General features: G+C 35.7%; 1 protein-coding gene across 1 annotated transcript; it reads left to right on the top strand.

Moving 5' to 3' along the window:
* Positions 1-799: 799 nt before the first annotated feature.
* On the top strand, positions 800-20,571 carry LOC149090196 (uncharacterized). The gene is made up of 3 exons (XM_089235803.1): positions 800-879; positions 15,614-17,454; positions 20,291-20,571. Exons 2-3 carry the CDS (start codon positions 15,906-15,908, stop codon positions 20,506-20,508), a joined length of 1,767 nt encoding a protein of 588 aa, XP_089091929.1. The 5' UTR covers positions 800-879; positions 15,614-15,905; the 3' UTR covers positions 20,509-20,571.
* Positions 20,572-26,110: the final 5,539 nt, after the last annotated feature.

The following is a 26,110-nucleotide window of genomic DNA, read 5'->3' as shown; positions in this document are numbered from 1 at the left end:
TGCAAATGCAGCAAGGATAAATTTTTGAAATTTACTTTACTTTATTTTAATTTTCATTACCGTTGTAAGAAATTAAAAAGAAAAGAAAAAATTCACGATTTTCTGAAACTATTTACAAGATTTTTGGAAACTTTTAAAACAAACTTTCGAAAATTTAATGAATAATAAAAAACGAATGTTACATGCAGAATATTTTATCGAATTATATTCTATTTAACGAATACTGATACGAACACCCGTTTTTAACAGAACCTATTTATCACCTTATTCATATTAGGAAAAAAAAGTTGCAGGAAAAATAACAAAAATTCACAGAACGTAACCCTTTTGTGTCGAATAAATATTTTCAAGTAATAATCAATATATAATTCTTTTTTGCTAGAACTTCTTCAAAAAGTTCCCAAAAGCGATAAGAGGCCGAAAACCCATCAGAGTATGATTATTATCACAAAAGCAATAGCGAAATAAAGAAGAGAGAGAGAGAGGGGGGTAATAAAATAGAATCGCTGGGGCAATACAAGTAGCAAAACCAAACATGGAATCGATATTAGTAATCATACGGCAGGAATGATACCATTAATTTTTAACATGAAAAGCGAATGGAAATGAATGAAGCTTCGTTTGTTTTTTCTTATTTTGCTCTCGATAGAGAAGAATGAATTTTTTTTTTTTGTCTTTGAAAGACATGGTCCGCGAAACATTTTCGTATTGCGCACGCGTAACATGTGAGGAAGGATCTCATTGGTAAACGGATGCGTGAATTGAGATTTTCAAAAACTGACTGTCGAGTATTTACTTGGCGAAATGATGTCTCGACTGTGACAGGAACTAGACCGGGTTTAACTCCTAGTTTATCCTTTCTTTGTAGATGTCGTGGTGGTAAGATAATTATTTTTAATTTCTTTTTTCAAGTAATTATTCATTAAAAATATTTCGTGCGATGGAGTTGGAAAGAGATACGACGTACAAATTTTTTAGTGTTTCATATAGATTTAGGTTCCCAATTATTTCTAAGATATTACATCTTTTTAAATTAATAATATGCTGCATTATATGTGCAATATATATATATATGTAATTATATAGGCATAAATAATAATAGTAATTATTATTATTATTGTCGTTTATTTGTAGAAAAAAAAGTTGAGTAACTTTTCGAAAGATAACTGTTTTTTTTCAACTAGAAATATTCTTTGAAAAGAATTAGGTATTTATTTTTTAAAATTTAAGTTGAAGTAAAAAAATACTAAGTTATAATGATTTTTGTGTTTGTTTAAAATAATCATTAAGTTTAATATGAGTTTATTTATTATTGTTATATTTTTAATATTAATTACGTAAGTTTAAATTATTTAATAATTATTTCAAGTTTAACAATATAAAGCTTTTTTGGAAAGAAATGATATTTTATTTTAAATATTTGATTTTAGTTAAGTAATTATAATTTGAATGAATTTTCGATATTCAGAACCAAAATACTGTTAATGTGTATAGTATAACTATTTACAAATTATAAAAAGTATTTTCAGATACCTTATTTTAATTATTATATTAGAATTTTTTAGATGCTTCATTGAAAAGACTTATTGGAAATCTTTAAAATTGCTAATTTTAGAGATTTTTATATTTATGTTTTTTCAGATTTTTAAATTTATTATTGCTTTTACTTTTGTTTAATAAATTCTCTATTTTAATGCTAACCGAAAATGCTTTCTAAATGCTCAGAGCTGAATTGCTGAAGAATTTCATTCATAATTTCGTAATACTCGTTCATTAAAGGAAATATTAGTAAACATTTTCAATCATTTAAATAATTTTTCTAATAAATACTATAAAACACGCAATAATTATTATTTATTTATAATTTAAACATGAAAAATTCATAAAAAATTTTTTTAATAGCAAAACAAAATCTTTATTATATCTCTTCAAAAACGAAAAATGATATAGCTTTTGATGACAAAATAATTCCCCGATAATTATAATAATTTTTAAACAGTTTTTTCTTCCATTAATGAATGAAAACAATGTGTTCTCCTGTGCTTAAAAAAAATTCACGAAAAATAATTTCATGAAATAATAATTTATAAAGTTGATAGAGAGACGAAATAGTTATATTATTACGTATTATGCGTAATACATATCTGTATATAAAAATTTTAGATAATAATTTTTTTTATTAATTTCAATTTTTTATACAGAAAACTTTCCCGGTATTGAAAAGAATAATTTTTTTCCAATTTATTGCATTTTAATGTGCAGATGTTTTTTCCTCGAAAATTGATTTAAAAAAATTATATCTTACCGAAATATTTAAAAAGCAAAAACAAATGAAATCCCTATTTTTATGGATTTTTTCAACGACGGCGTTTTCCAATCGGACAAATTCAGCAGCTGGCGTCCATCTGTGTTTTTTTAAGTAAATAAATAATATAAGTAAAAAAGGGGCCATTCATGTATTACGTCAGCATCGATAGGGAGGATGGCGTCCATCTGTGTTTTTTTAAGTAAATAAATAATATAAGTAAAAAAGGGGCCATTCATGTATTACGTCAGCATCGATAGGGAGGAGGGGTTTCGGATTTGCTGACTTTTGATGACAAGGGTGGAGACGGGGGGCTTGAATAATGCTTGCGTCATCAACCGTCCTTTATAAAAATACGAAATATTCTTCCTGGCCGCGGCCCGGTAACGGGCCCTGACATCATTCATACCGGGCCGCGAATGATCAGTCGTTTCATTTTTCCTCATTCCTTTGGTCTTGTGTTTGACTGAGCCTTCCACTCACAGAAATGAATGAAACCGGGCCGCGGGCTTGCCAAGGTTGACAACCACTGCTGTATAGATCTTCCTTTCTGGTAGATCTTTTAGACCAGTGTTTCTCAACCGCCGGGCCGCAAGTGATTGGCCGTTTACGTTTTCTTCACTTGTTTTCCGTTAGTCGTTTGTTTGACCTAGCCTTCCAGTCACAAAAATAAATGAGACCGGGCCGCGGGCTACCAAAGGTTGAGAACCACTGTTTTAGACTACCAACCCTCCTCCCACGTTCTGTCTCACTTTTAGAGGGTGGGGGGTTAAACTGTTTTGTGTCCACTCAGCGCATCATATACGTTGTCCTTGAGTGCTTTGCTGGACTCCCGTACATGCTCTTCGAATGGGGGGGGGGGGGAAGCAACCATCTTGCCATTGGCTGATCAACATCTCTGGAACTCTGGAATTTACGAAACCATGATGGAGAAGGCGAGAGCTCAATACTGGGTACTTTGCACCAACTAGCAACTGCAATGTATACCACTCACTCAATTAATGCTTAACTTAAACTAATAATTAATAAACTTAAAACACAAGTTAAAAATATAGTGTGTTCAGTCTATAATCATGTGCAAAACAATCCCCGTGCATGCACAGCAAAATTCACTACAGCAATGTCAGACGGTGTTGGTCAGGCTCGCTATGTAGTATATTCTCGACGGGCAATCCAATTAGAGGTGTATAACTCGAACTGGAGGGGGCACAAAAGGCTTAGGGGGATTGGGTTCAAGGAATTTCTTAAAGAGAAATTTTGAGTTCTTAGCCTTCAAATAACATTGGAATTAACAGAAATTCATTATAATAACAATTCATTCATTATAATAACAATTCATTCATTATAATAACAATTCATTCATTATAATAACAATTCATTCATTATAATAACAATTCATTCATTATAATAACAATTCATTCATTATAATAACAATTCATTCATTATAATAAATTTTAGTTAAAAAAAATTTTTTTTGCATTAAAAATAAATTTTTGATTGTCGGGGGGAAGGGGATAAGGAGCTTTTATTCCCCCGCCCGCAGTGTACGTCTCTGATACCAATATGCGTTTGGGAAGGGGCAAAGCTGACGAAATTTTGCTTACAGGGAGGGGGGGGGGGGTGTCAAAAATGGCTAAAAATCTGTTGACGTAATACTTGAATGACCCCTAATGCTGGAAGAAGAGATAGAAATACGTACATACGTGTTCAATGTGACGCGTAACCTTCACATGATATACACGTTTATAACGCGTTATTACTCTCGAGCAGCACGTGAGAGCGTTTGATGTTTTAACTATTAATTAATTCAGACCGTTAATTATTTATCTCACGCACCGTTTAATGTATATTAATGCAACAAAAAAAAAAAGAGTCGTTAAATGAAAATGGCTCGTGTTCAGGTTGGTTTTTGTTCGTAGGGTAGCTATTGGCAACAGATGTTGATGTGAAAGTATCCTGAATATTCTCTGATGACATTAATAGTTAGAAAAAAAGGGCTTTTCTTTTTCTACATGATTGATCAAGGTCAGCATGATGTTCCAGAAAGTTACCGGACCGTTGGAAACATTGGTCACAAACTAAACTTGGTTGTATTTTTTTTTGGTCGAAGAAATAATCATCACAAAACAAACGAGAGAGGAGATTAGACTTTGAATGAGAATAGAAATTTAGATGAGTCAAGTGAAAATATGACTTGGGATATGTCCTTCATTGACCTTAATAACATTTGTATAATCAAAATACTCGATTCGACATAGTTTTTCTTATACTTTCTTTCATCCATTTAGTCATGCTGTTTTATTCAAAAACTTCATTAGCTTCTTTTTTCCTTTCTGAAGGGGGGGGGGGTTGTTGTGGAATGACTGGATATGCATTCTACTATCACAGAAAGGAACGGTGTTTTCAAAGTTAATTCGATTTTGTGTTTGTAGAGGAGATTAATTTGATAATTTATTGAAAATTTCTACTAGAGAGAACTTTCACGAGAAATTAACGGACGTGTAGACTGGCTTTACGTAGACCAGGGATTCTTAACCTTTTTCAGCCGCGATCCAAAATCATCAACAAGATCAGCTTCGCGATCCATAGGACCTTTTTGTTTGTGCAAAATTGGTGAAACCAGTGACGTGACGTGATAAGTGCATTTTTGTTACTGGACTATTAGTGGATTCGTACGACTTATTTAGGAAGCCCCTACGAATCAAATTTGAGTCGTGACCCATTGCTCAAGAATCCTTGGCTGTAAGTGGATTTGAGCGGCTCATCTCGGAAACCCCCGTGAATCAACTTTGGGTCCTGACCCAAGTATAAATGGATTTATACTGCTCTCAGATCGGAAGTCCCTCCGAATCATGATAGGGTCGTGACAAATAGCTCAAGAATCCCTGACTGTAAACCAGTGGTTCTAAAACTTTTGTCACCCCTCGGCTTCCTTGCCCAATTCATGATTCATTTACGGCTCCCCAAAATTCATGATTCATTTGCGGCTCCCCAGAATAATTTGGTTGATATTTTACTATATAAAAGAACCACTTAAAAGCGTAAATAGGCACTTAAATCAATATCTCCAGTTCACCGCGATGCCCCTGAAAGAGGTTGGAAATGTCAAGGAGCTGCGACGCACTCTTTGAAAAACGCTGTTGTAAACAGATTTGTGCGGCGCTTCGAATCAAGTTTTGGTCGCGATTCATAGCTCAAGAATCCCTGGCTGTAAGTGGATTAATACGAACCATCTCGGGACCCCTGCTACCCAAGTTTGGGTCGCAACCCATAGGTTAAGAGCGGACTTATTGAGGGTGTTATACATATTTCGCTGCTTTTCTCCCATTCTACTAATTTTCTTCGTCACATGTTTGCAAGCTGTTTTGGTCACACAAATTTCACCACCTTTCTTCCATTCTACTAATTTTCTTGGTCGCTCACATGCTTGCGCACTGTTTTTGTCACTAACATATTTGCACAAGCTTGAAATCACTCACTGACCTGATTCCTTGCTCTGTAGGTCACTCGTTTGGTCATTCACATTCTTGTTCACGCTTTAAGTCACTTTTTCGCTCACCCACGTGAGATGACTAAAACTCTCCAGGCCACTCAATGACCTAGTCCCTTGCTGTTTGGGCTCAGGATCTCTTATTGGAGATTATACAAATTTCACCGCCCTTCTCCCGTTCTACTAATTTTCTTGGTCCCTCACACCTCGAATTTGCCGGCCCCCGAACTTGAAACCCTTGGATATAGCCGCCTAAGCCCCTCCCCTCCCTCCGTAAATACACCACTGCGAGAAGTACATTATAATGACAATTTTAATTGTGATTGTGAACTGTTGTGATATCGGACTTTTGCTGTATTTCATTTCTAAAATATTTCTAAGCTTGGAATATGCGTAACAAAAGAGTGTGTAGATACTGTTTTCAAGAATATATATATATGTATGTCTCCTAGAGAAGAGCTCGATTTTTATTTTTCCATCAGGATGACCATTAATAACGCATTATTGCTAGATGTTTTTCTCTTTTCGTGAAACTCAGTTCTTTTTGAAAAACAACAAAAGCATATTATCGTTCTTTTTCGTTTTGTTCACGCTTCTCTCAAGTCTTCTCCGGATTTTTCGTTATCCTTGGTTTTGCGCCAAAAAAATATTTTATTGATCATTCATGCAACTCGGCTCCATCTTTTTTTCTCTTGATCATCGATATTAAAAAGAGGAAAAACAGAAAGAAGACAATAACGACGTCCCATTAAAATATAACTGTGAAAATCGTTATAATTCAATGCTTGGAAATAAATTGATCAATTTAAATTTTAGATATAGGTGGTGCGTTCAATTTCAAATTATTCTCATCGGAAAAGCTTCTTGAGAGTATTGGTGTTCACATGTTAAGCGGTGAATGTGATAAATCCGGTTACTATATACATAGTAACCGCCGACCATTTTGGCAAGTTTGATAAATTTCCCTAAATTTATCAAACTTTTTACCGGAGATTTTGCATAGTACCCAAGAGTCGTTGGTGAACATGATAAATCGCACTAAATTCATCACACATTTGTCGATTATTATACATAATCACCATTTCGTATCGGTAAATATGATAAATTGGTTCCGATTGCTCAGATGACATTTATTATTTACGTGACTGTACTAGTGAGCGGTCTGAACTGGATATAATGAACTCTGATTTTACGAATTTTTCCAAACATCCCTCAAAATCCTAAATAATCCCTATAATAATCTCTTACTTGACGAATTCTAAAATCTGACCTCGATATAACGAACTTTTATTTAACAAATTTTACGACTGTACCCCGTTATAACGAAGTCAAAATTTTTTGATCTACTGGATTTTTTACAAGTTTTGTACGTAACAATCAGACCCCAATGTAAAAAACCTCTATTTAACGAATTTTACAGTCGAATCTCGATATATAGAGTCCCTATTTGATAAAATTTACGATTTTACCCGATATAATGTGAACTCTCACTTAGGAACCTTAACTATAACTTAATTAGCTTTAATTGCAGTGCCCCGAAATTATGTGACTCTTCTCAATTACTCGAATTTTCTCTTGGATAATGAGGCATTTGTCCAAGCTGCACCTGCTATTTATCATAGCACTTGATCCCGTTATCTTGGATGCATCCTCAGGCATCCTAGAAGGCTTCTCCAGGCTGTGCTTGGCGGGCAGATGTGTTAAGACGGCTCTGGGGTAATTTGTAAAATTATCAGGCAATCTGTTCCTTCAGTTCAGAAATAAACAAAACGCGTAAAGTATCACAAAATTCCTTATAATTGTTAAATACCCTGCGTTGAAAAGCACTGATAAAGTTGCGTTATAAAAATGTACGCACATTAAAAACCTCTCTGTTTTGGTTGGTAAAAAATTCTTGCTCATTGTTAGTGTAGTGGCTCCATCTTTTGTAAACCTATGCAAGTACATAGCTGAAGATGCTCGTACACGCGTCCTCATGTCCAAGTTTCGGAATAACTCAGTTTTAAGTTGTTTTTCTCATATTTGAGTATGTAATTGCTAATTACAATAATGATGTCGTTACACTGGAACTCTCTGCTGTCACCTATGAAATAGAAAACACAACTGTTATAATTCTTTTTTCGTGTCAAAATTTTTTTTCCTGTCAAAAAAATTCCCGTGCCCTAGCGATGCTAACCCTGCAAACCGTTTTTTACTTCGGTTATTTTCCGGTTTTTATTCATTTTGAAAGTTTCCACAGAGACGGAGATAGACTTGAAAGTCTGGGGGGGGGGGGGCATGAGGATGATGATGTCAATTCATATTTACGCAAATACCTCCCCCCCCCCGTATTTCCGCCCATGATTTCTACGGACTTTTTGCCCACCCTGTACTAGAAAGTAAAAAAAAGGTAGAGAATCGCTGCTTTAGACAATTGTTTTGTGGCTGAAATTGTCAACTTTACTCGTCTTTGACAATTGTTATGCTACAATTGCACCTTTACTTGCTTTTGCGTCAATTTTTGGATTATAATGGGCAACTTGTATTATCAATTTTGTTTGCGATAATTGGTGGCACCCCGTATGGATTCCGATTTCACGTATTTTTATTAAAGAAATATAATCAATAGACTTTTATCGTGATGTACGTAAACTTTTTCTACCGGAACACAGTAGTAGAACACCGGATGGATGCCTTTGGCGGGCCGAAGGTTGTGCACCCATGCTGTATACAGTATATCGATATGACCGTCCTGTTTCGATCCGAAACTCATATTTTGATGTTGGAACACAAGCAAAGGTTGCTAGGCAGAGCCACGGTCCATTCCCTTTTTCCTCCATTCATATGTCGCGCCCTCTCTAATAAAAGTTTCATACTTATAACTCTGCCATCATTATCAGTAAAGGTACCTACTAATTTGATTGATGTAGCTCATACACATCCAGAGATGTGTACTCGTGCACATTTCTGAATGATATGTTGTGTTGCATTATTATTATATTATATATATATATATATCAAGTAGTAGTAGTAGTAGTAGTAGCTCCCCTCTCATGAATTATATACATACATGTAATCTAAGGGTGAGCGACACCCTGAATTTTTTATAGATTAGAGGAGGGGGGAAACAAAATAAATAAACAGAATCCCAACAGCGCCACCGCGTTCCTCTCAACAGTGATTTAAGTGATGGCTTCCATTTAGTAGATATTCTTATTTTTTGTTTGTTTGTGTTTCGCGTAAATTTCTCACTTTTAACGAGAATCTTATGCAAATTGCATTATTCAAGCCTGGCTTCACTTGTTACTTAGTTGAAACTTTTAGATAGCTTTAAATAATCGAATTAAAATCCAACTTGAATATTTTACGAATTTCTAGTAGGAAAATTCACGTGTGTGTTCAAGATGATATTATATTTATTTTAATCTTGAAAGTTCCTTTCATATATTTTTAAATTTAAAAAAATTAAAAATTACCGTATCATAAGCATTTTTCACTCGATATTGAAATTTCATCATTGCGAAAATCAATTTTTAAACGCTTAAAATCTGAAAATACATAATTAAATTTTTCAATATAAGCTGTATGCTAATTAAGTTATTGAATATTAATACGAATTGTAATTTTAATCTTGAAGGAAGTTTTTGAAATTGGCGTGAAAGAATTATATTTACTAAAGAGTGTGTGTGTGAACACTTTTTCTTCATGTTTCTTATTTCACGCATAAGGCCGGAATTTATACTATAAAAGCTTGATAAAATATCTTTTACAAAACTTGAAAAAAAAACCCAACCAATAATAATATTGATTACATTAGCTCGAATGTAATAAATACGCTTATTGATTAAATTTTTAAAGTTTTATAAAATAACTTTTATAAAACGTTTATGATGTAATCCTAACCTAATAGACAAAAAAAACCTACATACAAGTTATAACGTCTCTAATTGTTGGTCCTGAGTGATTCCCATAGAAAATAATTTTAAGGAACTTTGCTTGTAACACGTGGGGATGAAAGCGAAACGCGGGCCTCTTAACTGATTTGAAAATGTGCCGCGGCCACTTAATCAATTCATTTGTAAATGTGACGCAGGGATTACTTAAGTGGTCTGGGAATGGGCCACGGGTCATTCAAGTGATCTGGGAACACACCGAAAGCCCACTTAAGCGATTTGGAACTACATCGCGGGCCATTTGAGTGATCTGGGAATATGTCACGGACCACTCAAGTGATGTGGGTCACTTAAGTGATCCGGATATATATGTCACTTGATTCATTTTTCACAAATTTAGGTCTAATATCACGGAATTCGGCTACATTTGGCCCTCTGACCAGAGACTAAGCATTGTATGGACGCTAAAGCAACATTTCTCAACCTTTCTGAACCCAAGAACCAGAAAAAAGTCTGAAACAATCCAACTGACCACTTATGTCCCGTAATACGGGACATTCCTGTATATTTAGTTCCGAATTTTTTTTATACATTTGCCCCGTTTTTTCAACAATGCTTATTTCAATTTGCAATGTTTACTAAAGTCGTCAATAAGCAGCTTTTTCATAACTTATTATGATAATTATAGCTATAAATACAAACTTTAATCTTACATATTGTAGGTTCAGTGATTTTAACTACAAATGGAGATTTTGCCCACTCATGGCAAAATTTTTTATGACAATTAGTTACTTATGCAAGGATGACGTCACTCTCTGCTACCATACGAAGGTTTTTAACAACTGGCTGTTGCGAAAATGAATTTTTGGAAAGAGAAAATTCAACTGCCTTTGTCTGGAATCGAACCCACGTCCTGGATTTTCTCTTTCCGAAAATTCTAGTTGTTACGAACCATCTTATGGTTGCGAAGAGTGACGTCATCCTTGCATAAGTCGTCATCTGGTGGTAGCGTCAGCAGTTGTGAGTTTGGCCTGAATCAGGTCCGGCCGTCCATGTACGGTCCCGTTCAGTCCAAGGAAAGATTGAGTGATTCGCTGCCTTTGTGTAGTGGTCTAGGGCGTGGGTTCGATTCCACAGAAAGGCAGCTGAATTTTCTCCCTTTCCAAAAATTCATCTTCGTATCAGCCAGTTGTTAATAAACCTTCGAATTGGTTTGTTACCGTATTTAAGATCCCTGGTTTCCCTTATTTTTCTCAATGAAATATGGTCATCCGGTCATTTGAATGTTTTCTCGTCGAATGCATTTTTGTTTACTGAGATTTGTAGCAGCCCTTTATTTCACCCATTTTTTAGTAGTAATCGGCACATTTGCCATACATTGTATTTTTTTTTTGGCTCCATTAGTAATTTCCCATGTAAAGAATCGAAATTCGCCGTATTTTTTTTGACGAGGAAAATACGGTGAGCCGAATAAGAAACCCATATGGAGATGCTATTAATATCAATTATATATAATTGAATAATTTCCCCATTCACAATTAAGATTGAATTATTGAAGTCTGCTACGGACCACTGGTACCATCGCCGCGGACCTTAGCTTGAGAAATGATGGACTAAAGAATTCGAAGTTCTTCGATATGCTTCCGGAAGATTCTATCACACACTCGTATCGTATCTACACTCTACTATTTATATTTCTTTTGTTTCGATCTCCTTTGCGTCGTAAAATGGCGCGTCGTCCCATTTTCTACTTAGTTCTTCGAGAGAAAAATTCCTGTTCAACCTCACATTCAAATGACACGAGGTTCCCTGAATTCGGAAAAGAAAAAAATCGTATCTAATCTTATCCCAGAGTTATTATTTTATTACATTTATTTCAGGACTTACAAGCTTCCGCCTACGTGAACAGTGTTGAGTTACCCATAGCATTGGAGAAGTGAAACGTGCTGTACGCGCCGGAATCGGTCATTTCCCGTGTTTTTATTAGTGTTTTTTCATCGATAAAATGCGTTGAGGGTTTAAGAGGCAAGGAGAAACCAAACGTCACGTAACTTGTTAGAGTTCGAGTTTCGTGGGAATTCCGGCAGATGTATTCCAGTCTCCGTTCAGACAGTTAGAGATGCGTTTCGACTTTTTCCTTTCGAAGCAATTTGGCAAAAGTTCTCTCTACTCCCGTGTAGATGGAATAGGAGAAACACTCAGAGTTCCATGAAACAAAAGTAAAATTGGAAACACCTGTTACAGAGTGATAGTTATACTGAGTTTTTCCTACTAAATTTTCTAGGAAAGACTTCGCTGCCTTCGACACGTTATCGACTCCTGCGTCCGCATACTGAGTGTCCAGGCTAAAGGTATCATCAGGCCTACAACATTTAAAAAAATTCAAGCAAGAATAAACCAGCCAAGTTGTCTGCTTCCGAATTCGGAAGAGAGATTGCAGCACTATTTCAACACACAACAAACATTCCTTCGAAACGAACTTCACGTTAGGCTCACAGCACGTAGACACACACACGTCCAACACGTACTCATTCGTTAGAACTTCCATCAATAATTTTTTATGGATGGAGCTGGATAGCATGCTCTCTGCGGGCAGACTTTTTCACGTGGGGGGGGGGGGGGACCGGCTCGAATGAATAGGTTGTAAATAGTCTGCACATTAGGATTCCCTCTTTCATTTAATCGTCAAATACAGGGACCCAACTTTAACTTGATGGGGCCCTGAGCAAAAGAGGTATTGCCCCCCCCCCCTCCCCCTTCCTCGACTGTGGTCGAAGAGGCTTGGTACGTCCTCAAAAACAGTACATGTTGTTTGTAAACACATCAAAAAAGGATATGCACTATTTTAAATGAGAATTGTAATGTAAAATTCTCCATGTATCTTAAAATAAATACGTACTTTTTTCGCACTCGCATATGAGCGAAATCATTGATAATGTCATCAAAATGTAATGTTTGAGTTATCTCAGCTTCAATCTATATATATATATAATTTTCTGCATGTCTGTGTCTATGTATGTTCTCTATACAAATCTACAATTTTAGATCTATGGTCACCAACTTTTGCATATATACCAAATGGGACCCGACTTAAACGATAGGCTACTTTAAAAGTTCGTCGGAGCAGGGCAAATGCCCGAAATGGGCAAAAAAACTGTCTGGCAACAATGGTTTTTCTGGGCCTCAACAATCACTTTCGGAACGTTTACTTTGTTTACCGTGGTTCTCAAGCAATGCGTTTCAGGCGTGTGTATGCCTTTATAATGGTTTGTCACATTTTCAATACTCCCAGTAATGAGGCTTTTTGAATAATAATCAGCATCGCTTTGAGGGTCAGGAAAAGGGTGATCTTCATAGAAATCAGTGTTAAAATTCCCGATTTTACTGTAGAAATGCGGAAATTTGGTGGGGTTTTCTGTCACATCAATAATTTTAAAAAGTGTATAGAATTCTCGGATTTTGAAATATTGAGTTCGCGTAGAGATATACGAAGCCCATGAGATTAAATATCATGTAATTAGCCAGATCTACTTTTGAGATGGATATTCATACAATAACATTGATTTCAACTTTTTATTTGTACGAGTATCTTCTCAAGCATGAAAATTAATGTCTCCGTATTGTCTTTTGATATTCAACTGCATAAATTTATGTGGGTTAAGATATTTTAAAATTAATTATGGGCCCGTAAAAAGTACATCGAAAAAATTCCACAGCTTTAATTAAACATTTTTGAAAGTTGAAACAGGTTGATGGATAACTTGAAGTTCGGGGGGGGGGGGATTCGAAATACCTAACGCCCCTTTAAAAAAAGGGGGGGGGGAAATATTCATTTCTACGTTTCTTTAAATCTGGATTTGTATATTTCATGAGTAGCGCAGGAAGTCGCCGTATTGGTTAACTTAGACACGGTTTGCATGTCCCTCACGTGAACCAAAAATCCGGGCAGCGCCGGGTATTATAGCTAGTACGCAATAAAGCTAAAGAGATGACAGTTTTTCTTGTTAAAGAACTTGAGCGAACTGATGATTTTATCCTTTTTAATAAGAAGAATGATCTTTCTCTAGAACAGTTTGAGATATTGGTGATGTTGTCAATGCTGTCTCGACATTTGAAGAAACGTCTCATCTAAAAATCTAGCGTTATTTAACATTTGTGGCGACATTGTGTCACCAACCTGAACCAAAATTGTTGCAGTTCGTCTGAAAAAGTGTTTGCAAGATAATATGCATGAAGTTTTGCATTGCAAATATACAGAATCTTCATGAAGATTTGAGGACTTAACGTTGATCAAACATACAAACTTTCTTGTCATCGTTTCATAAATCATTTTACGGTCAAAAAAGATGTGGAATTGAGGAATTGAACAAAAGACTGTGGGTGACGCATTGAAGCATATTTTTGTCGTGGAGTTAGTATTGCAATTGGTGTGTTGTACATGCTGTGTAAAGTCTATTACTTATTGGTATAATAATAAAAATTACATTTAATAGGGTTTGCTAGTAATGGGCACTTTGGAAATAGTATGATGTGGTTAAGAGAAAATTCTTTAATTTTTTCAAAATTTTACTAAATAATTTTTTTAAAAATTTGAGTAAAATATATACTATAATAAATTTGGGGGGGGGGAGCTCCCTTAAAACGGGGACCCTGTGCAAATGCCCATGTTGTCCCGTGAAAGTCTGGTCTGGGGGGGGGGGGGGCGCTGTAAAAGATCCCAGCCTAGGGGTCCTGTTTCAGGATGTGGGGGGCCATGCTCATGGGGTGAGGGTTCGCGTGGCTTATACGGGCAATTCTGCTGGATTCTGAAAAGAAAAAACTCGCACTCTTTTTTCCTTAACCGTATTTCACTCGGAGGCTTCATTTCTTGAAAAATCCGATTTCTTTTTTACAGTCCTCTGTGGTCCTCTCTTAGCCACCTGTCGTAGCTTCCCTTTCACTTCAGCTAATGGCCTCCAGAAGGCGGCAGTAGAGATGATTTTTTTGCTCGGCTAAGATACATAAAATGTGTGTGTTTTAAAAAAGATTGTTTTTCTATGGTTTAATGCTCAGTACGATTGCTGGGTATGTAAAAAGTACATGGTTAGATCCCCGGTGGAGAGAAAGAAACTTTCCCAAGTTCACCTCGACATAATATCCAGAAAGCCCATTGATTTCATGTATCTCAGCCTCTGAGGTTTTTGCTCATAAAGATATATATCTCCCCTAAGATCTTAGCAGAGCGAAAAAAAAAATCATCACCCATCTCTCTAATATTCAATCATCAACAATTAACCTGTTTACTATCATGGACGTAATATTACGTCCAAACACCAGTGGCATAAATTCAAACAAGTGCTTTGTGTTTTCTTTCCTCTTTCTTCAACATCGCGAAGCTTTATAGCAACCCTATTATCTACGTAAGTTGCTTTTTTTTCTTTCCCTCTTTTTTTATATAATGTATCTTTTCTTTTCTAGAGAACACACGTAGGATGAGGGTGAAAAGAGAACTCTGAAAAAACTCTTGTTTACTTTATTTAATTTACTTTTTCCATTTATATTTTTTTCTTCCCTCTCCCCCCTCCTTTTTCTAAAGTGCGGTTAGGTTAGCACGAGGTTACCAGATTTATCGCCTATTCTTTAAATAAAGATAATCCTCCAAATTTCTTGCCAAAACCTTGTACATGAAATGGTTAATAGGCTTCTAAGGCTGAGATTACACTATAAAACTTTGATAAAAGATCTTTTACAAAACTTGAAAAAACAGACAATAAGCCTATTGGTTGCATTCGCTCGAGTGTAACCGATACATTTATTGGTTGCATTTTTCAAGTTTTATAAAAGAGCAAGTTTTATCAAATTTTCATAGTGCCTAAGGACTGTTGGAATAGTTTTCAATGATTAATGAAATTATGATACTTTCAGTGTATCTCTATACGTGATTTCATTTTCCTTTTTTTTTTGTAGGTGTCTAATGTCCAAGATATTGCAGAAAAGAACCTTGGTATTTATACACAAAGAGTAAAACTCTGGTAAACTGATAGAATTTGTCTAAAAAAAAGAGTTTTTGCAATTTTTTTGTTACTTCAGCAATGGAGCACACGGTACACACCATCGTTAATAGCAGTTCTGCCATCACTGGTGTTGGAATCAAGAAAGAAACAAGAAAGAAGACATCCTCTCAACGAAACTAGTATGCCATCTTTCCGTTTCCGAACAAAAAATCGTCATCCGCACTATGAGATCGAATTAACGACAAATGCCCAATCCTAAGCAGAGTTTGAGGTTTGCCAGATATCGGTTCGCGGGATGGCTGAAGAGTCTGATATCGATCTCTAACGCGATTTTCTTATTAGTGATAGTAGCCATGTGTCTCTTAACGCTGGGAATCCAGAAACTAGAAAACCCTCATCCAGTCAAGTTTCTTGGATCCTCTTTCCTACCGAGACAGAATGATCGCGGCCAGTTCGTGCCAAGTACGAAAGCCATGCCTCAAAAAGTCGTCAAAGTGCACCGTTGTAAAGAAGAACAGGACTTGGGGAAAACGTTGAATAAATTTATTATCGATTTTCACTTCCCAACCACCAAGAATAGTTCCACGAAGAAATCTAAAGAAGTAACGGCCGTGAAAAGATATCTTCCCGCTATAAAACTCATCTACACCCCTAAAGTTCCACGACCCCTGCGTTTCAAACACACCCAATCTCCTACGAACGGGTCTGAGTCCATACCGGACATCTATAGGAAGAGACTATGGCTGAAGATGAAAGAAGATGATAATTCCGACAAACACCTCAGGAATACTCCAAAATCCAAAATCGAGCCAGATCAGTGGCGTACTATTAGAAAACAAAAAGGAGGTAAAGTTCTAGCCTATTCGGCTTATTGGGACGATCGCTTCGAGAACCCGTACGTTAGGGTAATGGCCATAATGTTGAACAAGTTCAGTCCCACCATATTCTGCAGGTTCAAAATGGCCGACGGTACTTTCCTCGATGCTACGGCTTCCAAGAAGATCATGAACGAACATTGGCGTCTGAAATACGCGTCGTACTTCGTGTCGTGTCCGTTATCAAAGAACCACACGCCACCGATAGACGTCTTGCTGTCTACAGACTCCAACCACACCCAACCCACAGTTCTCCCCGTGCATCACAATAAGGCCGACACGACTTCACCGAGGGGAGAGATCGCCGTTTGTGTCAAACCCCTCCACTACTACTACGACAGGGCTACATGGCTGTTAGAGTTCCTCGAGTTCCACAGACTTCTCGGTGTCGACCATTTCTTTTTTTACAACCACACGGTTGGCGAACACGTAGAGGTGCTCCTGCGTCGGTACGTCAATGACGGGCTGGTGACCGCACTGCCTTGGCACACCGGCATTAGATCTCAGAAAGAAATAAGGACAGAAGGGATTTTCTCCTCCCTGAACGACTGCCTGTTCCGGACCATGTACTTATTCAAGTACGTCATCATGCTGGATTTCGACGAGTATATCGTACCGAGGGACCATGACACGTACCAGGACCTCATACATAAACTCGAGCAGGACAATAAGATGATTAGGGGCAGACCCGGAAGCTTCGTGTTTCGCAATACTTTCTTTTACTTATATTGGGAGAACGACACGAGTGCGTTCGGGCACCCGCCAGAAGTGGCTCCGAGTTACCTGCCCTATTTGTTGACCCAGTACAAAACCAGGAGATTGCATTCGTCGATGAAACCCGGAAGTCGCTCCAAATACATAGTGGTTCCACACAGGGCAGTCGAAGTGGGAAATCACGTTGTTTGGAGGCACACTTCCGGTAAGACATAATTAAAATCTTAATTTTACAAGCATCATTTAAATTTACGTTTTTTTTTACAGTTACACGGTAAATTTTTTATGATGTTGTTTCTACAGCATAATAGAAACAATGACCGTGAAAACAATTTCAGAGACAACGCATTTGGAAACCAGAAATCTATGTAAAAGTGCACAAAAACACGTTTCCCATACAGGGTGTTTCACGAAGGATGTGCGAAAAGAATGAAAATTTCATGGTTGGTTCAAAAATTGAATTATATAGAAACAATTTTCAAGAGAAAAGGTGAATGTGTGTGTGATAATTCCACACCCTTTAACCTCTTTACGTACAGACTATTAGCAACTAATTTGGACGATGTCCAGTTCAACTAGCAGAGATAAATCTCCGAAATTTGTATAACTGTTGATTCACAGGTAATGAGGGGGGAAAACATTTCAGGGAGGAATCAAAAAATTCTGAGGAGCAGTTTTTTTCCCCTTTTTTTTCCTCTCTCGGCAACCCTTTCTCTCCGTATGCAATACTGTATTTTTTTTTTCAAGTCTTCAAACCCGTAGCGAAGGAGAAAAATACCTTAAGGGGGTTAAAATATTTAATAAAGAAAAAAAATATATATATACAGGTTGAGCAAAAAGTCAGTAGAAACTTTAATAAAAATTCATAAAAAACGGAAAAATAACCGAAATAAAAAACGGTTTGTAGAGTTAACATCGCTAGGTCACGGGGATTTTTTTGACGGGAAAAACCCCTGAAAAACAGCCGATAGGTGGCACTGACGTACAAATCCAGCAACGGCAGAGTGCAGCAGGTCCGGATGTATACATGACACCTCTCGGCGGATCGCATCTTTCAGTTCCGACAGATTGATTGGATTAACTGGATCGATACACTTTTCTTTGATTTGCGTACGTCAGCGCCATCTATCTGCTGTTTACCCCCCCCCCCCCCGTCTTTTAAAAGAATTCCCCTGACCTTAGCGATGCTAACCCTGCAAACCGTTTTTTATTTCGACTATTTTTCCGGGTTTTATGCATTTTTAAAGTTTCTACGGACTTTTTGTCCACCCTGTATATATATATATATTTTTTCCCAATCCCTATAAAAAAATTGTCCAAATAAGTATTTTCATCCTCTATCATACTAAAAAATATTCACTCCGCAACAGTTGCGTGAAAATACGTCGAGACATCGATAATTGACATTTTTTTCCTACTCAACGGTCATTTTAATGGCTGTCTGAAAAAAAAGAGGCTACTTCAGTAATAAAAAAAAAACGGCAAAAGTCATGAATTTTTTCAGCCCATAATACATCAAGAAAATAGACTTACGAGCATGGCCCAGCGAGACTTTTCGCGGCCCCTTCTATAGTGAATTTATAATATGAAAAACCAAAAATGACGGCAATTGTCCCGGGCCCTGTCAGTCCCCACCCTTGTGGAGTGGGGGGGGGCATGCTTACGAGACTTTTCTGGATTCTATGCCGAGTGAACTCGAAAAGAAAAGTACTCAAACTGTTAGGTACACAAGTGCACACTTCTGGCACAACTCATTCTGTAGTAAGTTGCCCATGACGATAAACCAGAGTTGTGTTCGGTTTGAAAAAAAAGGAAGTATCTACTCCAGGCGCCCGAGTGGAGCAGTGGTAAGACACATGAGAGCTGATCTCCCCTTTAAAAAGTCTTGCCACAGAGGGCAACAGACCTACAAACAGTACAAATGTAATTCAATCATAACGCATCACTCACTTCACTTCCGAAATATAGATGGCAGCACTGAAAAATCAAACACAACACTACATGCGCACTCAGACTGTTAGGTACACACACGATTACACTTCCGGCACAACTCACTTGGTAGTAAATCACCCATAGATGGTGATAGACCTGAGTTGTGCTCGGTTTGAAAGAAAAAAAGAAAGGAAGTGGTAAGATACTACCACCACGAAGGCGCCCGCAGGTTCGATGCAGGGTAAAAATATAGATTACAAGTTCTTTCCCTACCAAACTTGGATAGATGGCACCGTTATTTCCGATCCAACTCGATCGGTAGTAAATTGCTGTATGCCGATATGACTGAAGTTGGTGTGCAGGGGAAGTAGTAGTCTCTACTTCAGCTCGTCACGCTACTGTGCGTAAAACAAGGAAAGTCAAGTGTGTCACTCGTGGTATATCTCCATGGTCTGAATAAGAGATTTTTTTAGGCAGAGAAGTGTTTCACAGGACAGCACAGTGGCTTAAATACGCGGTTGCGTACTCTAGTACGGATTGCAAGAGAACGGAGACCGGCGACGACAGCAAAGATTCACTTTTCGATTTCACCTCGGCATAATATCCAGGAGTGTCTCTTTCCTTGATGAACTGGGATAGTTTCCCTACAGGTCAAATCGTCAATTAAAAATCACAAATGACGGGAAATGAAGAAATACTAGAAATTGTAGAGATTATAAGACGTATTTCACGAAAAAAAAAAAAAATTCAACGTGACACATGAGATGAATACTTATAATCATAATTATCATAGTAAAAATTGTTATGGAAATAATCTGAATCTCTGATTTCATTAAGGAATAAAAACTCAAATGAGCTTCGTTGAAAATACGAGAGACATATTCATGAAAGTTCAGAATGGCCAAATTTATAGGAAAATGCGGAAGTGTTCCGTAAAATACGGGTGTCACATGGCTGCCATGAATCTCAGGTACTGTCTAAGATAGAAGAGCACTGCCTAAGTTTTAATAAAAACATCCGTAATCACTGTTGGCTCCTTGAAATAGAATTGCGGCAGCTGGAATGGTAAACCTTAAAATATTTCTAATCACGTTTTTTTGTTGTTGTAGGAAGTCGATCCATAAACGTTCCGGATGCCATGGCTCTTCTTCACCACTATCGTATCTGTGAGTTCGGTGGATTCTCTTGCCTGAAAAAGAAGTCTTTGGTGGATCGTGTAGCCACCAGGTTCGGACCAGAACTGTTAGAAAGAATCCAGAGTCAATGCAAGATGACATTTTCTGATGGGAAGTGTCCGGTTTCACCACCTCTTGGTTCACCCTGGTGATCAATGATTAACGTGTACAGTCGGAAATAGATAATGGAAATAAAAATATTTTTCTTCTTTGAACATGTTTGCACGGTACACTTACATGAAAAAAGTTTGTGTTGTTTAGGCTAAAATAGAGAAAGAGTTTTCTCTAGAACTATTGGGAAAGATTTCATAATAATCATTTATTCTAGACTTAACGTTTCTGCTTCCAACTCATTTTGGTAGATTTTTTTGTTCCGGAAAACAAAGCTCCACGGAAACTAGAACAGCAATGCCGATTTGAGGGCCTTTCGGAAGACAGATGGCAACAACCATCTGTCTTCCGAATTAGGATAAAAAAAACTCGGCAGGCTATTTTACCCGTTGTATTACGTGTGAATTTTAAATGTCGTGGGCCTGATTGTTCTCTGTGCAGAGACTTTTTTTATGAGGGTTGGGATCGCATTCGCGCGATATTACACACTGGCTAGCCAAAAAAAAAAAAAGTGACATTTTTACAGCACGAGCCTTGGCAGGAAAAACTAAGTCAGTAATGAAAATGGAATGAAGTCTGTTAAGTATTTCAGCTCTACGAAATCTCTATAGAATGACATTGTCAAACTATACTTTATCTCAATTTGTGAAAAATTAGTTCAAAGAGCATGCACGAATAATCATTTTGAACACTTTGATTTTCACTTACTAAGTCCCTTTCTAAAACCGACTGAGAGCCTATGGAACTTATTGGAGGTAGGTCTGAGGAGTGATTCGACTGTTCCTGGATCTATTGAGGATCTTGGTGAAGCACTAATACAAAAATCTGGCTAGAATACAGGTCGAGATCTCATTAATGCCATGAAAATTGTGTGATTAATTTTAGTTAAGTGATTTAACAAAGTATTAGAGCGTGCAACTTTTTTTCCCTCTTGCGGCAGAGTAAAAACCAATGAATAATACTACAGTACTTCCATCCTGAGAAAATCTTTATTTCTCAAACATCAAAACACTAACTCCACAAATCAAGTTTCATTTACATAGATCAGTTACAGAGATTTTCGCACAAACTCCTTTCTTAATTTTTTTCCCCTCTTTCAATACCATTTTTTGACTAGTCATTTGTGTGTGTATATATATATAATTTATTTATATATATATATATATAATATCCAGGCATCAATATATGTATATATATGTATGTTTGTATACATATATATATATTTCTAAGATCAACTAAGCAAAAATAAAAAGATACCCCCCATAACAATGAAGGAGAGCACATAGATATGTTTCATGTACGGTACCTGCACATGAATTAGTCAGCATTCTATAGCCACTGATAACTATAATGTAACAAGTCTGCATTCAAATGTGGACAATTGCACTTTAGCATACATATTTCTCTTGTATATATACAAACACACGAAACCTATGTTTCATAATACAATATTGTCCTTTTTTTGTCGAAGAATATTGTGTGAAAATGATATGGAAAGCAAAGGATCCATCGATCGGCACATTAAAAAAAAATAGGCACAGACATCATTAACATTATCATAGATTAAAACAAATATAGTTGATTTAGTTTTAAAAGCTATGCTGACTTGTTTTTTTTCCTTTTAATGCGGCATGACCCTTCAGTACTCATGACATTGAACATACATGACAACAAAACTTTGTTTCTTTTGTACATTTTAGTGCTCTAATTTTGTCTGCCTGCATCCCATTTTTACGAACAATTCACTGACACCCACAGTGATAATTTTATTATAATTAGTTTTACATAACTTTTTTTTTGGCAAGAGCACATTATTTTAGATTTCAAAGTTTTCAATTTTTAGTTAATTCAATAAATTAATTTATGAATCCAAATTTCATTCTTGATGCAAGTTAAAACGGAATCTTGAAATTTCAATACTTTACTAGCAATAAATTTATAGAATACACATTATTTTTTTCAAGACCTTTTCCTCATTGAGTGGACAATTTTCGAAACCAACATCAAAATCTTTCAATCGTTTCCTGTAACATACCACTCAGGTAATACCATGTTTAGTTATTGGTCCATATAACTTTAATTATAGTTGAACATCTATAATATGAAATTTTGGTTAATACAATCATATCTAAAACCATCTATGCTGTTCAACTGCATTAGAAATTGCAAGCTTTTCATGTGAGCGTTCACATATACAGTTTGGTTAAGATAAGCAATTTTTTTCATACTTTACACAGGAAAAAAAAAAATCCAAAATAAGTGAATTTCTCAAAAGGGTTTTTCTAGTCTTTTTTTGGAAGCTATTCAAAAAATGCTATATCTTCCGGACGGTTTTCAAAAAAAAATTTTTTTTGCACCCTCTGGGTTAACATGTACGTACGGAATACCTGAAGCTGATTATAAAAATGTGTAAAAAAATAATAAATATAAACATCATGCAAGTTTATGTAACGCAAAATTTGTTGGGCCTCAATCAATTTCAGGAATAAATTTTTTTTGAATGAAAAAGGAGTTGATTCAAGAGGGACCTTTCATTCGCAATCAACTTTTTATTCGCTAGCAAGATATTGAGCATTGAACCAAACACAACCCGTTTCACATCTCGGGAAGATATCCAAACATTCCAGAAGGATGAGTATATCCTGGAATTTATTAATAAAAACCTTGAAAAGAGAACAAATAAAATAAAAATTACAATTCCCACTCAGCAGGGTGTTAAAATAAGAGAGGCATAGGGCTGTCAAATAATATAACACTAACAGACTTGTATATAATTAAAATTGCAATGGTCGATCTTGAGCTTCGAGTAAATAAATCCAAATTTGACAGCATTTATATATCATAGAATGTGATTGTGATTTGAAATTGTTCATTCATGTATATATTGAATCATTATGTGTGTGCTTCTGGATTAACATACAATGTCATCTAGCCATCTTTCCCATCCATCCAAAGTCAGGAGGAAGGTCTTGGCCATAAATTGTATGTCCTCCTTCTGGCTCTGTTATACTCCCACGATGGCACATAGTCTGGATCAGAAGAACCTCAATGCACTCCTGGTATATACATTCAGAGTTACTTATCATGAAATTTATATAGATTACTTTCGAGAAATCTTACAAGTCCCTTGATATGGCAGAAATTAATTGGGGCATTCAAGAGTATTTATTTTCCATATGGAATGAGTAACTGTCAGCACGACTAAATGCTAGACTTTTTCTCACTTCTCATATCAATCAAGTTTGACATGTCTTTCAAAGCATTTTAAACATACGTTTCACAAAACTATCTGCCAAAAATATGATTTTGTCAAGCCATATAATTAAACACTAGATGAGCTTTCAAATACATGATATTGATTAGATGATTTTCTTTGAAAAATTCCCAAGTATTGTAAATGTAGTAGTGTTTGCAGCCTTTAGACATTTCCCCCCAAATTGAATTGAAAATGAACCTATTTCACAAACAGATTAAATATAATTTCCCCAAAGGTGACATAAGTATAGCATAATACTAAAATCTGTAACCTATGTTGTATTGAAATCGATGTAGAAAATATCTACACACTACTTTTACATAATGAGTAGATGGCAAGAGGGGTGGGGGTGAAAAACATTGTGCTTCCAAGTGTTTATGCACACATTTGAAGGCAGATTATATATAATAATTACATCACTCGACATTACACTCGTTTGCAAAGACCTAAAAAAAAGAAGTTGCTTCTCAAAAAATGCACTGGGCTAATATCGAGGAAATCATCACACATATAAGAGACATACATTAAAACTTTGTAAAAAGTAAGTACAGGGGATGAAACCTATAAACTATTTTAAACTTAACCAATATGAGTAAATGACTAATTAACAAGATGACAAAACGGAACATGATACACAACAAAAAACCTCATGCATGCACACACTCTCTTCCGCACTGTTATAGTTTAAGTACATCAATGTATTTATAATATGAACAAAAACAACTAGGGCAAAGTGCAAAATGGGAAAATCGACACATGCATTCGTATTGATTGCATATAGATTTTGTTTATACACATCATAGCGCACATTCACATGTTAAAAAAACTAATTGATACTCTGATGGCACATCCATGAAATATTGAGATATAAATGCGCACACACACTGAATATATATATTCGTAATTGATGCATCATAGTACAATGATTTATTATTAGATTCATCAAACATGCAAATTTTCATCCTTAAAAATCAGTCAGATCTGCCATTAGACTCCCAATCAAATTACAAAATTTAAATCTAGCTGATGAATCGTTGACCCATTTTATTACTATACCGCAATAAATCAACATTGAAACCGAACTTAAAATAAATTATAAACAAAAACGGAAGCAATTCATTTGTTTAATTCAAAAAAGACACCATATGATTTATTGGCAGCTGCCTCATAACATGGAATGTGAACATAGCTAAAAACAGAATGATACATTTTCTAACTTGTGATTATATCTTTAAAAGATAACGGAAAATATACTGCATTACAAACACCGAAATGAGGTAATAATGTTTCGGTGGGTGCCGAAATGTCGAATACATAGTAGAAAGAAAAAAAAGTGGTAATCCCATATGGCACGATTATCAGTTAACAAATGCTCAAGTAGTAGGTTAACTTAGTAGGTTACTGAATAATCAAAAATTGATAGAAAAAAAGACATGACGTAAACAATTTAATAATATAAGAATAGATAAAAACAACATATCAAATCAAATTTTCAACTTGGAATCTAAAACTTTGTTTAGAAAAATAATGACACACTATATAACATTCTTTTAAAAAAGACGTGCTACAACATATTCAAATCTGTGATAACATTCAGCAATTGACATTGATAGTTTCAAATATACATTGTCTGCGACTTTTTCCAAACCAATTTTTCTAACAGAGTTCCACCAATCATTTGCCAATCTTGACACAAAGCTGTGATGAATTGATTCTACTTTTACATATTTAAATGAAATAACACTTTTACATATTTTAATAAAATTTAAAAAAAATTGCGACTGAAAGTTGCAGTACTTCATTTGCAAACAAAATGAATCTAGCTAGGATTATTTATTTTATGATGAAAAAAAGCGGAATGTTTTATAAATATTTATAAATATATCTGTACAAAGTTTGGAGTACACCGAAGTATGAACCGGGTCGTAATCTTAATTTTAACTTTATTTATAAAAATTTATTATTGGTAGGTAGGAAGCACTGATCCGAGCAATGAAAACTACTGTAATTTAAAATTATAATCAATCCATCTTTTGGAGCATTTATGCTCAGCGCTCGAAAAAGAAAAAGTTGACTCTCTTCCAAGATGAAAATTCAAATTTATTTAAATTTTTTTAGATAAGAGTTAATGCAGAGCATTTAGAGAGTTTCTCGTACAGTATCAGTCAAATGGATCATTACTGATGAATATGGTGGAAGGAAGCTGAACGTAATAATTTCAAATGACTAAATATACATCAACATATAATGACTAAACATCATAAAATAAGATTATTTTCTCTTCCATCACGAAAAAAATTTTGATGGCAACAAAATCAAGTACATATAAATGAATGATCATGATAATTTCCGAGTAAAAATTATCACTTAGAAAAAAAAAGACAAGG

Source organism: Pholcus phalangioides, unplaced genomic scaffold (assembly GCF_987345545.1).
Source record: "Pholcus phalangioides strain wild (caught in Gottingen) unplaced genomic scaffold, Ppha-v1.0 ptg000001l_1, whole genome shotgun sequence".
Taxonomy (NCBI): Eukaryota; Metazoa; Arthropoda; class Arachnida; order Araneae; family Pholcidae; genus Pholcus; species Pholcus phalangioides.
This window is presented reverse-complemented; position numbering and strand designations above follow the sequence as displayed.

Coding starts and splice junctions, on each gene's coding strand:
- LOC149090196 (XM_089235803.1), top strand. CDS start 15,906: ATGCCCAATCCTAAGCAGAGTTTGAGGTTTGCCAGATATCGGTTCGCG. Junction 17,455..20,290: donor TGTTTGGAGGCACACTTCCG/GTAAGACATAAT, acceptor TTGTTGTTGTAG/GAAGTCGATCCATAAACGTT.